The sequence below is a fragment of the Vulpes vulpes genome, chromosome 1 (genome assembly GCF_048418805.1).
Source record: "Vulpes vulpes isolate BD-2025 chromosome 1, VulVul3, whole genome shotgun sequence".
NCBI classification, from domain to species: domain Eukaryota; kingdom Metazoa; phylum Chordata; class Mammalia; order Carnivora; family Canidae; genus Vulpes; species Vulpes vulpes.
Window position 1 is genome coordinate 142,157,378 of NC_132780.1, and position 15,280 is coordinate 142,172,657.

Below are 15,280 nucleotides of genomic sequence, written 5' to 3' on the forward strand. Positions count from 1 at the left end.
ATAGCAGCTACCATAACATGTGCGTTACTCAGCTAGTTTTTGTGCATGTAACTTTTAGAGGACACTGTTGTTAACTACATGTAGAATACTGTAAAATGTTCTCAACTAGCTATGCATGGAAGATAGTTAGGACAATATTAGACAGGTAAATACCAGCTTAAATATTTTAATTACTAGAGTTCAAAGAGTAAGAAAGGTGGATCTCTGACCATATAAACTCTAGACATTATGTTTCTGCCACTGAGATAGTCATCTAGATTGATTTTTTTTCCTATAAATTGGTGTCACAGAATAAACCTTGAAATAAACATGGGGACAGCCTGTAATCCTGTGGAAAATTAGAAGAAAAATATATATGCCACTCAGTTCTATTCCACTTATCAGAACAAAGCACACATGTAGTAAACATTAAGTAGCAATGAAAACGCTGAAATAGATATGGAAGGATAAGTGAGAATTTGTTGTCAGTACAGCTCTACGTAAGCACCTTGGCCCATGTAAAACAGGTATCAATCATCTTGGAGTAAACCATTTTGTGCAAACTATGAAGACTAAAATATCAGTTTAAGAGTCATATTCCAATTTGAAAGCTATATAACAAGGATACAGTTCCTTATGTAAGAGTAATTAAGCACCAAACATGGCATGTTAATACAATGAAATTGTTTTATACTACCTTATCTTTGCGCATCAAAAACAGAAGATCTTCAGCAGAGATTACTCTTGCTCCCCGAAGCTGAGAAACTTCAGCAGCTTGCTGTAACTAATAACAAAGAGAATTTAGGTTTTTTTTCTCCTCAATAATCTAAATTAAATATACTACAGTCATTATGTCTCAAGAGAGATAAATATACTAAGAGTTAAAAACCTTTGGGAATAATCTGGCAATCATATTACTGTTTTTAAAAGTGAAATGTCTTATGTTTTAAAGTAAAAAAATGCAATTAAATTAACTTATAAGGCCACCTGTAACTGATACAATAAACAGAAATCCTTGATTTCTTTCATGCAAAAGAAAAATCATGTGCAGCTTCCAGAAATGCATTAATGCACCTGAAAATAATTTTATGAAATTTTATCCTCATATCCATGTGAGCAATGGTTTCACTCAGTATCACTACTTGAATAAGTATATTATTAATCTGAGCTCCCATGCTGGTATGATTTGAAATAGGCCCATTCAGAACTTTAAAAGATCAACAAAAACAGTAGCTGTTTCTAATATCCAAAGGAAAAAAAATAGTTCTAGTTTTGGCAAGTCTTCAGTGGGCAAAGGATTCAGTCCATAAATCATAATACTGGACTGCATTAATTTCTTTCCACACTAATCACATGCACACAAAAAGTTAACTGTATCTGGAATGCACAACACAAAACATACTGCATGAAAAGTTAGATTCCCCCTGAAATGTTCATCTGGGCCCTTATATCTACAAAGTTGAGAGTTTTCTGGAATTCAGAAGTCCCAGAAACACAATCTTACTTGAAAATGACCTGGAAAATGAAAGAATGTGAAAAATGATAGTTCTCTTTTTTGGCACTGGCAAAATCGGTTTCTTATTTTGATTAGTTGGAAGGAACATAAAATATGTCCAGATGAAAAAAATAAAAGATGCTGGAGAAAACACTACAAATATGTGCCTGTAACTTCTTCCAAATTTGATCAAACCATGGTGATTGTACCACACCATCTCTATCCAATATTATAAAAATATTTACACATAAAGGCTATTCTTAAGTGCATTCTTCTTTGAAAGGAATAAATCTAATATATTCCTAAGAACTAATCTTTAAAAAGTGACACACTGTTATCTTAACAATTATAAGGAATCAAATAGTGCATTTGTACTGAAGAAATTCTGCTCAAATGTTTAAGCGATTTTGCTAAGTAAGCTTCAAACCTTGTCTAAATACACAGACTACAAAATAGACTATAAACTCCCTATGTGTCAGCCTTACCACTGAATTTCCTGGATACTGGTGGTTGGTATATAAACATAATTCTACCTAAATATAGAAATTTAAATTTAACTGTGAACCATTTAAAAAGAAATCTTGGGGGAAAGGTTTTAAAAAGATGATGTACCTACTCAGAAACTACAAGTTTTCGGCAGGAAAAATTTGAACATATTTTTCTAAAAACTGGAAGATGGTCAGGGAAATATGTGTACACATATTTTTTTCCAAATAAAAATATTTCTATCACAGTGTAAAATACACACAATCAGTGTGGAGAAGAATGTGGGCTCAGTATCCATTTAAAAGGGTGGACGCTTAGAGAGAACATACAGGGAACCAGGAGGCAGCCCTGTCAAGTAACTTTGTATTTTCTTTCACGAAGGATGGTGAGGATCTGACAACTGTAAAGTACTATACAGACAGAAGTAATTTCATCTACCTTAAGAAAGGATCAGGAGAAGTATATATCCCTGAAAAGTTCTGTATCTATAATCCTCTCCAAAATGTCAGTTTAACAAACACATTAACTAGGAAAAATTAGAAAATGGAAAATAAAGACATAGAAGAGGTAGACATTCTAAAACACCTTTGAAAATCAGTATATGACTACTGTAGGGATCTGGAATTTATGTCATGGTGGGTTGTCATAATTAGCGAGAACACTTAACTAGTTTTCATCTATCTGGTGCACTAATCTCCTTCACCTAACTTTGTGCCCTTACTAGCACTGGCACTGCTAGAAAGGCTTTCAAGAAATAATTCCTCAGACTGAACATTATTACTGTGTTACTTCACTGAACCTATCTGCTTTGACGTGCACCTCAAGCTCCAAAGCTGACCTCTCCCAAACTCTGACCTTTTCTCGAACATATGGGGAGAGGAGTCTTATCAGCCGATGACAGTGATCACATTCTAAAAGTGTGTCTTGAGCATTGGCTTCCTTCTAGAAATTTTTGTCCATGCCTACTAGAAAGAATAAAGAAACACCTCTTTAACAATATAAAGCTTAAAATGCTTAAAAAACATGTTAGCAGTTTGCCAGTCCAGTTCCACAGAGTGCTGAGCTCAGGACTGGTGCCTTTAATGTGAAAACAATTCTAGTGCCAGGAAACCAGAATCACAAAATACTCCTAATAACTTCAGTGTTAAAAAAAAATTGATTCTCCTATTCTAAGAAACCCCCTCAATTTCTTAATCTTTGAAACTAAATGGAAGTTGTACTTTATTACTCACTGTTGCAAGTTAAATATTTCTGACAATATTTAGAATGACATAAAATAATGGTGCACTTCACAATTTATCATAACAAAAGTAGTATATATTTAACTGTGGTATAAAAGAGGCAAGAAATAATGGAGCAGATGAATACTTTAAGACCAATCACACACACACACACACAAAAAGAGCAATCACTAGTAGAATGAGTACACAAACTTCATTTTCTTAACTATATAGGTAAAGGTATGGTAACAGAAACCTGAAGAGATTTATTTGCAACTTAGTAAAATATTGTGCTACAAGACAATATTTTATTACAGTAGCAACTCAGGCATAGCATGTTTTTTTCTGATAAATATTATTTGTTCTTCAAAGTATGTTAAAGATAACATACTCTTAACAACTTTTTAAAAGACAAAAGTTCCCTTGCGTATTAACACTCCTCATGTTTGTATTTTGAAATATTTTATGACACTTCATTTGGAAGTTGAGCATAAAAAGGTACTTCAAACTTTCCAGGTCATCTTAAATGCCTCATCTTTGATCCCAGAAATAAATCTCTTCTTAATTTCTCATTGCTGTCAATGACACTAACGTATAAACTCCTTTTCTTTTTCTCCCTCTACTACCTTTTCATTAGCCTCTGTTGATTCTGTTGTTTTGTTTTGCTCTGCTCACAGTCTTGAATTTGCTTTCTACTTCTACAGTATACCACTACCCTCATCTACATTTGTGGGGCTTTTTGCTTACTGCTTTCAAAATTTCAAGGTCTCCAAATTGTGATGCAATCTAGATTTAAGTGCTAAAATGATCTTGCTCAAATATAATGTCTATAATTCTTGTTCTGGATCTATGAGAAGTCACTATTATCTAACTTCAATGTAATCTATAAAACCTGATCGATTCACAGATCTTTACTATGTCTTCATTCTCATTGTTTCTTGTTTTTTCTTCTTATATTATTCTACATTTAAACTCCAATAATTTCTATTCTATTTTTATACTTTTGTGAATTTGTGATGATTAATTTTATGTGCCAATCTGATTGGGCCACATGGTGCTCAGACATTTGGTCAAATATTATTCTGTATTATGACTGTAAGGGTATTTCTGGATGAAATGAACATGCGAATAGATAAAATAAGTAGACTGACATTCCTAATGTGGGTGGACCTCAACCAATCGGTTGAAGAATTGAATAGAATATTATCACCTCATACCTGTCAGAATGGCTAAAATCAACAATACAAGAAACAACAAGTGTTGGTCAGGATGTGGAGAAAGGGGAACCTCCTACCCTATTGGTAGGGATGCAAACTGGTGTGGTAACCCTGGAAAACAGTATGGAAGTTTTTCAGAGAGTTAAAAATAGAACTACCTTATGATCCAGCAATTGCACTACTAAGTATTTAACCAAATAGTACAAAAATTCAAAGTGAAATTCAAAGTGAAACATGCACTCTGACGTGTATAGCAGAATTATCCGCAATAGCCAAATTATGAAAAAAGCCCAAGTGTCCATCAACTGATGAATGGATAAAGAAGATATAGTATTACAATGGAATATTACTCAGCCAGCCATAAAAAAGAATGAAATCTTGCCATTTGCAATGGCATGGATGGAGCTACAGTATTACTCTAAATAAAATGAGTCAATTAGAGAAAGACAAATACCACATGATTTCACTCATATGCTGAACTTGATAAAGAAAACAAACAAGCACAGGGGAAAAAAAGAGAGAGAGACATACCAGGAAAGAGACTCTTAATTATAGAGAACAAACTGATGGTTATCAGAGGGGAGGTCGGTGGGGAGGATGGTGAAATAGGGGATGGGGATCAAGAAGTGCACTTGTTGTGATGAGCACTGGGAGGTGTACTTAAGTGTTGAATCACTATATTGTACACATGAAACTAATATTATACTGTATGTTAACTAAAATTTAAATAAAAGCTTAATTTAAATAAAAACCTAAGAAATAACATAAAGGCCAAATAAAACGGAAGGGAATGCCTTCTGTCTATCTTGAAATGGGACACTGGCTTTTCTAGCCATCTCACTTGGACTAAAACATCTCCTTATTTTTAGGCTAGACTCAGGCTAGAATTACATTTCACCTCTCTTGGGTCTCCAACTTACCAACTACAGAACTTGGGACTTCTCAGCCTCCATAACCATGGAAGCCAATTCCTTACAATCAATCAGTCCATCAATCACTAATCAATCTATCTACCTACCATCTTTCCATCCATACATCCACACACACCCACATCACCCCCGACACACCCCTTATTTGTTCTGTTTCTCTGGAGAATCCAAATACAGAACTATACTCAAATCACAAGAAATGATTTCAAAATAATTTTCTCAAAGAAGATCTATGATCATCTTCATACAATAGTGTTTATTACCTAACCTAGGTAGTATAAAACTCATATACCCAGTTTACAATATATTAATTATACTTGTCAACGTGTTTCTTTATTCTTCAATTACTTAACACTCTCACTTCCTAATTACATTTTGAATAGTATCTCTAGGTTGAGGAACACCATTCCCCAACAGACAGTTTATAAATGTCTATCAAATGTGGGCAATCCATCTCCCCTTGATAACTTAGTTTTCTTGTCTATGATATAAATGAATTGGGCTAGATGAAGTCAATAAGCCCTGCATTTGTCTGGGACCCAAATAAATTCAGCAGAAATAGTCCTTTAAAGTTCCAAAAGGTCTTAAGAGTACAGGAAAATTAGTTTCACAATTATTAACATCCTGTAAATATTCCATTTTAACTACAATTCTGTTGTACTTCTTTCCTTTGGGTTTTGACTACATCCCCGGATCTTACCTTTTTGAGAATACATAGTAAATACATAAATAGTAAAAGGCAAGAGTTGTTGAGAGCTATGTTATGAAAAGCTAGGTTGTCTCCTGGCCTAAGATTTATTTGTCTATCTTTCTCTCCATTGGTCTATCAGTATTTACCAGGCCAGAATCTAGGTCAGATGATGAAGGGACAGCTCTGCTTACAACTATACTTCTCAGCCACTGATCCTCTCTGAACTTCCATTAGTGACTGAAGGAAGCAGGAGTTCAGAAATCTGGATTCCAGGTCTAGCTCTACTAATACATAACTGTGAGATCAGCTACATCAATAACTTCCCTAGATTTGTTGGTTAATAAATAAATTTGATCAGCTACATCAATAACTTCCCTAGATTTTTTTTCCATTTGAAATGAGTAACCAATGATTTTAATGACTATTTCCAGAGTTAATAATCTTAGCAGTAACAATAGCTACCATTTATTGAGTACCTAATTTGTCCCAGGCACAGTACTGTGTTATAAATATGTAATTCAATTAAAAAGTTTTAAAATTTAAGTTAAAATGCATGTAACATTAAAAGTCAAACAATCCTATAAGTTTTATGACAGGACTACCTTACCACACTTCTTTCTGGTCTGTAATTCTGCTTCAAAAGGCAACTACTTTCAACTTGTTTAGCTTGTTCTGCTGTTATTTACCTCCATACTTAAATATGCTTGTTTTCTTTGTTCTTTAGCTTTAAATACTGTCAATCCTTACTATGGAAGTTAAAGAATATTTAGTGTTCTCAGATGCCTCATATTTAACCATCTCCTTTCTCTCCTCTTGATCTTATGTATAAAATACTATTAAAAATTAATATCCAGTGTTTATATTTTTAGACTGTGTAAACACTATTACAACCTGACTACTATGAGCACATTTCTTTTCACAATTTTAAAAAATTTTTCTTGTAGTAAATGATTTCCTTGGTTTGTTTCTTTGTTCATTTTTTTTTCTGTGAACCTGATACTGTTTCATCCCAAACTATGAAAGATTTGAAACATATAAAGATTTCTTTCAATTTCATTGTTTTTGTTTTCCCTCAGAGACATATCATCTGAAGTCCTCCAACTCTTCAATTATTCTTTTTGGATTCTTAATTTCTTGATTCTATTTTTTGCTCTTTCTTAGTTTACTTCCTTAGTTTGGTAGGTTTTTTTTATTCTTGAGCACAGATGTAATAGCTACTTTAAAAACCCCTATGTGCTAATATCAACACCTAGTCATCTTGGAGTCAGTCTTCATTTTGTCTTTGTCTGGGGTATGAGTCATGTTTGCCTGTTACTTCATATTTTAAGGAATCTGGGATTTTCTCTGAGATACTGTGAATGATACCTTATAAGGACTCTGGATTCTGTTATGTTCCTCTAAAGAATATTGTTTTTTGTTTTAAACAGGCAGAATTAAAACTAGAAAACTAGAATGATCTCAAACTGCAATACCCTTCTTCTCTCCCAGTGAGGGGGCTGTTGCTGAAAACTGTTTCCTGAGAAAGGGTTTATGAGAAATAAAATTTTAAAGATCTAGTATTCTGAAAATTCATTTAAGCCACCATCATACTCAGTTGGTAAACTCAATGAGTATGGAATTTGAAACTAAAAATTACTTCCCTCAGAATTTTAAAGGCATTGTTTCACTGTCTTCTAGCTTAAAATGTTGCTGTTGAGAAGTTAGTTGTTGTTTCTATTTTTTTTAAGGTTTTATTTATTTATTCATGAGAGACACAGGGAAAGAGACACAGGCAGAGGGAGAAGCAGCCTCCACACATGGAGCCTGATGCAGGACTCTACCCTAGGGCCCCGGGATCACACCCTGAGACAAAGGCAGATAGATGCTCAACTGTTGAGCCACTCAGGCATCCCTGTTGTTTCTATTCTTAAGCTTTTATATGACTTCTTTTCTCCCTCTGAAAAACATTTATTGTTCTTCTCATACTCGACATCCTGAAATTTCATGTTGCTATGCCTTGGTGAGGATCTTTCTTCATATATTTCCTTGGTAATGTGGTACCAAAGTACCACAGAGGTACTGTGACCAATATATTTGTCTTTCATGTCTGGTAAATTTTCTAGTATCATTCTGAAAATTTCTTTCTTTCTGTTTCCTGGGTTCTTTCGGGAATGTCTATTAATTGAAGGTTGGTGATCTTTGTGCCTAGTATCTCTAATACCAGAATTTGTTTTACACAACCTTCAAGAGTGTAAATCTATGGTATTTTGCCAAACGGATATAAAATAGTTGACTGCCTATTTGGTTTTGATAGGGAGTAGGATAAAATTGCTTCTTTATGCTTTTTAAAAATCCTCCTGCCTTTCATTCAACCCAAGACTTCTTTATTCAGAGGCACCTTCAATTCTGATTTTTTCCAGATTTCAAGGTTTAATTTTTCTCAGAATTTTTAAACTTTTGGCATTTCTAGCCACCCTTAAGTTTCCATAAACTTTTTACATACCTGTTATTTAATCTTCTCCTATTTTTTCCTTGTAGGTTTATGCCTCTTTAAAATTATTTTGCTGTCCTTTAGTATGGTTTCAGAATAGTTGGAGATAAGCACATGTATCATTCATGTTTAAGCAGAACTGATACTCCTATTTTTAATGTTAACATTTATTGAATGTACTTTCCTATGCTTCTTGTCTTCTATATATTATCTCATTTAACCCTTATAAAAAATCTATGAGAGATGTTCAGGTACACAAAGCTAGTACTAAATAATAAATGCTTAACAACAGGCCATTTATCTTTCTATCCAAGATTAACTTCTTATTCAGCATACAGGAAGGTATGATCATTAAATCAAGCCTTACATTGCACAGAAAAGTCTACCCACAAAAACATTTATTTCAAAACATTTTCATTGCTGGCAATGAAATGGTTGCCAAAATAAAAATGGTTTGGATCAAAATATCCAAGCCAGTTGCTTCTTGCAGAAACAGCTTCAGGACTGAGGACTAAGCAAGTGTTTGAAAGGAAATGGATTTTAACTAAATACAGTTAACATTCAGGATACTATAAATGTAAGATATATGACTGCATGTTTTCCTATCATATGTCTCCTTATACTTTGTTGGTGACTGTCTTCCACTGTCTTAGAAATCTGAAATATAAACAAGCATATAAATTGATAAAAGATGTGTCTAACTTTTTAGAGTTTCATTTTAACTCTTCTTTTTAGAATAGTAAGTCAAACACAGTTAAGTCAAGTTTTAAAAAATATGATAAAGCTATAATTATCAGTATCTCATGACTCAAAGAAATCATTTTTATTTATATACATATTTTAAAGAATTACCAAGCCACAATCAATATAAGACTGCAAAGCCTTAAAAATTTCCAATAAACAATGGCTGCATTTATTGTATAAGAATAGCAAACTTCACAAGGAACTAAATTCTTTGGTTACTTTTATTTAAATATGAAATTAGGAAAACAACAACCGTTTGAAGGTTTTCTTTTAAACTATTTTGCATAGAAGTCATTCATAAGCAACTTTTAAGTCTAAACACATCAAGGTTTGTGAGTAAGCAAAAGGATATGTTGGAACTTTTTTAAAAAAATTTTTTCATTTTTAAAGATTTACTTATTTATTTATTCATGATAGACATAGAGAGAGAGAGAGAAAGAGAGAGAGAGAGGCAGACACAGAAGGAGGGAGAAGCAGGCTCCATGCCGGAAGCCGGACGTGGGACTCGATCCTGGGACTCCAGGATTGTGCCCTGGGCCAAAGGCAGGCGCTAAACTGCTGAGCCACCCAGGGATCCCCTGTTGGAACTTTTTTAAAGTTGAAATTAAAGTAGTAAGCTAGATTATAGCTTAAATAGTATACTATTCTGGATTATACCTTAAATACCTTACCTAAACTGGATTATTGTTTAAATACTATACTACTGGGGTATCTGGGTGGCTCAGTTGGTGAAGCATCTGCCTTCAGCTCAGGTCATGATCCCAGGGTCCTCTGATCAGGCCCTGTACCAGGCTCCCTACTCCCTTTTCCCATTTCCCCTGCTTGTGCTTTCTCTCTCTGTCAAAATAAATGAATAAAATCTTTTTTTTAAAAGATTTTATTTATTTATTCATGAGACACACACACACACACACAGACAGAGACACAGGCAGAGGGAGAAGCAGGCTCCATGCAAGGAGCCCTATGTGGGACTTGATCCCAGGACTCCAGGATCACGCCCTGGGCCGAAGGCAGGCGCCAAACCACTGAGCCACCCAATGATCCCAAGAAAAAAAATAAAAAAAAAAAATACTATACCACTAATTAACTATATTAGTACTATTTAAAATGTAATTATTTGCTATTTAACATTTAAAACTAGAATAATATTCAACTACTTCAAATAAAATACAGAAACAGAGAAGGAGACAAACCATAAGAGACTCTTAACTATAGGAAACAAACTAAGGGTTGCTGGAGGGGATATGGGTGGGGTATGGGGTGGACATTAAGGAGGGCATGTGGTGTCATGAGCATTGGGTGTTATATGCAACTGATGAATCACTAAATTCTATCCCTGAAACTAATAATACACTATATGTGAACTTGAATTTAAATAAAATACAAAGTAAAGAAATAAACTACAATACATTAAAATTGTAGAAAGATGGTAGATCTTGACTTTGCTCAACATTCTACAAAAATATCATTCAGTTACTCAATAACTGAAAATTATACAGTGTAAAGATCTAAAAGTACATTTTATTTGCATTTCTTAAAATTTTTAAAGCATAAAAATTTTGATAGATTATAAAATGCGTACTTTTCTTGTCTACAATTAATAATGACCCTTTTTTCCTCTTATTTCATGGCAATTCTGTGCTTCCCTTCGTATTTCCTTCTGTTCCCAGTCTTCTAAAAAGATGTTCAGAGTTGTGGCCATTAATTTTTTTTCCAAAGGACAAAAATCTAACAGGTAAAAGACTGAGTTAATTACTTTCTTTTGGAACTCTGCCTAATTTTTCACATGATAACCTGATTTCATTTCACCCCAGAATGTTTATTAAGAACTAACAGATCTATACTAAATCTTCATGGTTAGATCAGGTTATTAAAAGCACTGAATTACAACAGACCACACACAGACTGATGTAATAATTGGAAAAATTACCAAATGGAAAGAATAATGTAACCCTAAAGAATACTCATGAGGAATGAGGAAAACTGATTTTTAATTTTATCTCTATTACTATTACCTTTGTTTTGGCAAAAGCAATTTTATAATTTGGTCCTTTTGTTGAGAAAATACATGGATATAGTGTCAACTTTACAATTTTAGAGTTGTAGCTTCTGATGCTGGGTCTCAGAACCTGATCAGTGCTCTAGGAGGGCAAGGGGCTGCTATGAAACTCACTTAAGGTGTGGTTTCCTCTGTCAGTAATGTGTATTTTGAAGAGTGTTCCAGAGCATTTAGATGATTACCTCCTTTTATGGTCTAACTCAGCAGATTATCCCCACATAGACCACTATAAAAACTGATTTCACAGTTTAATTAAGAAGCTTTAAAAATCATTAACTTCTAGAAAGTTTCCAAAACTATTGTGATTGATTTCCCTTTCATAAAGTTTTTACAAATGTCTATGGTTTGATGTTTATGTGAGGTATTAGCATGCAGCATATAGTAAGTCCTGAAAATGCTATAACTACATTTATTCAGAAGTGAAAATTTCAATTTCACAGTCATCATAAAACATTCATCACTTCCAGTATTCACAAAGATTAAAGGCTATTTTTGGACTACTTCTTAGCACTCATGGCTTATTTTACCAGAAACAAATTTAGATATAAATAATGTTTGTATATATGCATACATATGTACAGACACAATACAGACACATCCACATATGTATATGCTAAAATCCCTTTAGGAAGCTTTTAAAAAGTAACTCATCTAAAGTTAAAGGAAAAAACTATACAGACTTCTTTTGATAGAGAACTAACAGCCTCCACAATAGCTTCTCATGTAGAATCGCCCCTACATATAATACAATGCATGCTTTAGGGCACATACATTTTTGAAACTATAGTTTTAAACATAAGAGTGGCTCTTTCTGATCCTCAGATTCTTCAAGTGGGAACTAAAGAAAAGTGGACACCAAATGAGCTCCAACAATGCTTTTGGCTTTTACTTTCTGGTTCTAGTTTTTAACCTTAGGTATAGTTTATTTTTTTACTTTATAATTAAATGCTTGCATTGCATCAATTAGAGAAGAAATAAAAAAGAAAGCTCAAAGAGGTGAGATGCAGGAGGGAGTCAATTAAAAAAAAAATCTACTTATTTAAACCACTGGAAATAGCAACCAATCCAATTAATTGTGTAAGTGTGGAGGGAAGTATGAGGTTAGACCATTATTTAGCATTAATGACTTATTTTACAGTATGTTCACCAGAGTATACAAATCAGCAGGTGATACAGTTAATTATTCTAATATTCTACTCAGTAGTTCCAGATACATTTGAAAGCCAAAGTCAGTTGCAAAATGGGATTAAAGCAATGCAATTACTAACGCTTAAGAAAGATTGGCCAGTATCTGATTCTAATCTGCCCTTTGCTTTTATCATATGATGAACAGAGATAATTTGCATATACTTTCCTCTCAGTCTGTCAGAGAAAGGAGCCCTTATTCAAATTTTGTATTCAAACTTTGCTTGCATAGGAAAACCAATCAATGTTGTATATAGTATTTATCAAATTAGAAGACGTATATGTAAAACTAAATGGAAAGTCAGGTTTCCTGGGCTCAGATGTCAGTCTCATATTCTACCAAAGAATTAAAAAGGTTATAAAGAAAGGCTCAATAGGTGATATAGTACAGATCTTGTTACACTCACAGGTCAGGGTGAAGATAAAATGAAATAATGTGGTATAGGCACTGGAAGACTATAAAGTACCATAAAAGCATGACATATTACTTAGGAATGACTCCTCTTGATTAGAAGATGAAAAATGAAAAAAAAAAAGAAAAAAAAAGTCTACTGATACTTTGGTAAGGAGAGAAAAAAAATTAGATTTGTTACTTAAACCCAGTTTAAATTTTCTTCTTCTTCTTCTTTTTTTTTTTTTAAATGGAGAAAATCTTATGAGAGTCCTTCACATCAAGCTAAAATGGTTCAACCACCCAACAACACTCACAGGGTCACATTCTGAGAAAGCAGACAACATAGACAAAGACAGAATCCCACATCCTTTAAAAACCGCAAGTGAGGTGCCGTAGCCTCTCTAAGGTCTCCTCTAACTCAAGCATAGACTTCATCACCCCCTTTCCATTGTGCTTCTGGGGACACTGTAGGGCTTCAGCCAGCTTACTACTTACTGCCTTATTTTGTAAAGATCTCTTTACAAGAAGAAGGCTTTCATTCCAGAATGCAAAGTCCATTAATGTAGTCTCCACAGACTATATTAAGGTTATTAATCTTAAGAGAGTCTCAAAGACATTGCTACAGATTATCCAAATGTCTAAAGAAAATATGCTGACTCATCTGGAGTGAGCTGGTTAGATACTAGCCATGATGAGTTTCCAGTCTAAAGGCAAGTGAAATTGTGTCTCCAATGCTAATCAAGATTTCCAGAAAATCTCAATTTATAGAATTTATCTGGCTGAATCTCAGCTAATATATGTATGTCTAGGCATCTCTGGGGATGACCCATATGGGATCACTGATATTTACCTGAATGTGTTAGTTTATCAGTCAGGGGCTGGGGAAAAAAAGATATCATAGCTAACCTAAGAATTTGGAGAGGAGTTTAAATAGAAACTATTTCTGAAAATGTGGGGAAGATTTAGAGAAATCACAAGGGGTATTGTGGCACCTTCCTGGTTCTAAGAGCAATAGGTGGCCATTATGAACCCCAGGCTTAGAGGGGAAAGGGGAAAGCAATATTTAAGATGGTTTCAATGGTCAACGTGCTGCCAGACCCCTTGCTTTTATTTTTGTAGTTACTGCACAGAATATTTCTGGAATGTGTGAATGCTTGTCATAATCAGGCCTTTACCTTAATAAATAGAGATATGATCATTTATAGGAATTATACATGAAGAAAGTTTTAAAAATGTATTTTTATGATATCTTATGTTGAGAGGGAACAAATATTTATAATTTTCAAATATTCTTACCTAAATATTGTACAATGTAATATGAACTTTCTTAATTTTTTGCTAATTTTCTAAGATGAATTAAAAATGTTTTGTATGTTTGGGTTTTTTGTTTTGTTTTGTTTTTTGTTTTTTTTAGTAAAATGGACTCAGTAAGAAAATAAAAGTACCAGAACAGCAAATAAATAAATAAATGCACACGCTCTCCTCTCTCTCTCACATGTTCTCTATCTCAAATAAATAAATAAAATCTTTAAAAAAAGACTTTCTTTAAATTCAAAGTTAGCAGCTGTTTCAGATCTAACTCTGGGTGTATGAGTCTATGCTAAATAATGTGTCTTATTTTCAAGTCTCCATTTTTAATATGGATGTAATGACACTTGTATTTCACGATTGCAAGGACCATGTCAAATTATATATGCAAAGGATCTGGCACAGTTTCTCAAGAAATATTCATTCTTGTACCTTCACCATTTTCCATCCCAAAGGATGTATGTAGGAATTAATGTGAAAAGTACAAGCAGAGAGCCTGATGAGAAGTCTGTCTTAAGGGTGGAGATGGGAAGGGGAATTTTCACCAACTAATTTTATTCAAGTGTCATATATTTACAGATTCTGGTGTTGCCCCATCCCCATCAATATTTGTGTTCTGTATTTGTTTAAATAATTTATTTATTTTTGCACTGTCACAGTCATAGCTATGGCTTAGAAGGGAAAAACTCCCACAAATGATTTACTCTTTTGATAATGGCAATTGGTAAATAAATGTAAATAAGTACTATAAATTCACAAATAAGCATAGATAGAAAATTCACTTTGCATTTTTACTCTTTAAAGCACCTAACCTAGCATATCATACAAGTAATTAACTTACACAAGAAATTAAAAATAAGAAAGAATAAGTAAGTTAGATGACTAATCCAAGTCTAACATCCCAGAACAGAATTTTAGAAGAGAATATGGAGGCAAAGAAATATTTGAAGAAATAATTCAAGAAAATTTCCCAGCACCGAAGAACATAAGATTCTAGACTAAACCTCATTGTTCAACACAATGGATGAAAAAGGGAATACCAAATTGCCATTTTCTTATTCATTCACAAATATTTATTAAGAACCAGGCACAAATCTTGATGG

At 33.5% G+C, this 15,280-nt stretch overlaps 1 protein-coding gene across 13 annotated transcripts in view; it reads right to left on the reverse strand.

Moving 5' to 3' along the window:
* Positions 1-15,280, reverse strand: part of SUPT3H (SPT3 homolog, SAGA and STAGA complex component) — a 516,593-nt gene that overhangs the window by 150,507 nt on the left and 350,806 nt on the right. For all 13 annotated transcript variants that reach the window (XM_072733255.1, XM_072733191.1, XM_072733217.1 and 10 more), the window contains one exon: positions 677-763. In XM_072733255.1, coding sequence (XP_072589356.1) covers positions 677-763 — 87 coding nt within the window. The remainder of the gene's footprint in view (positions 1-676; positions 764-15,280) is intronic.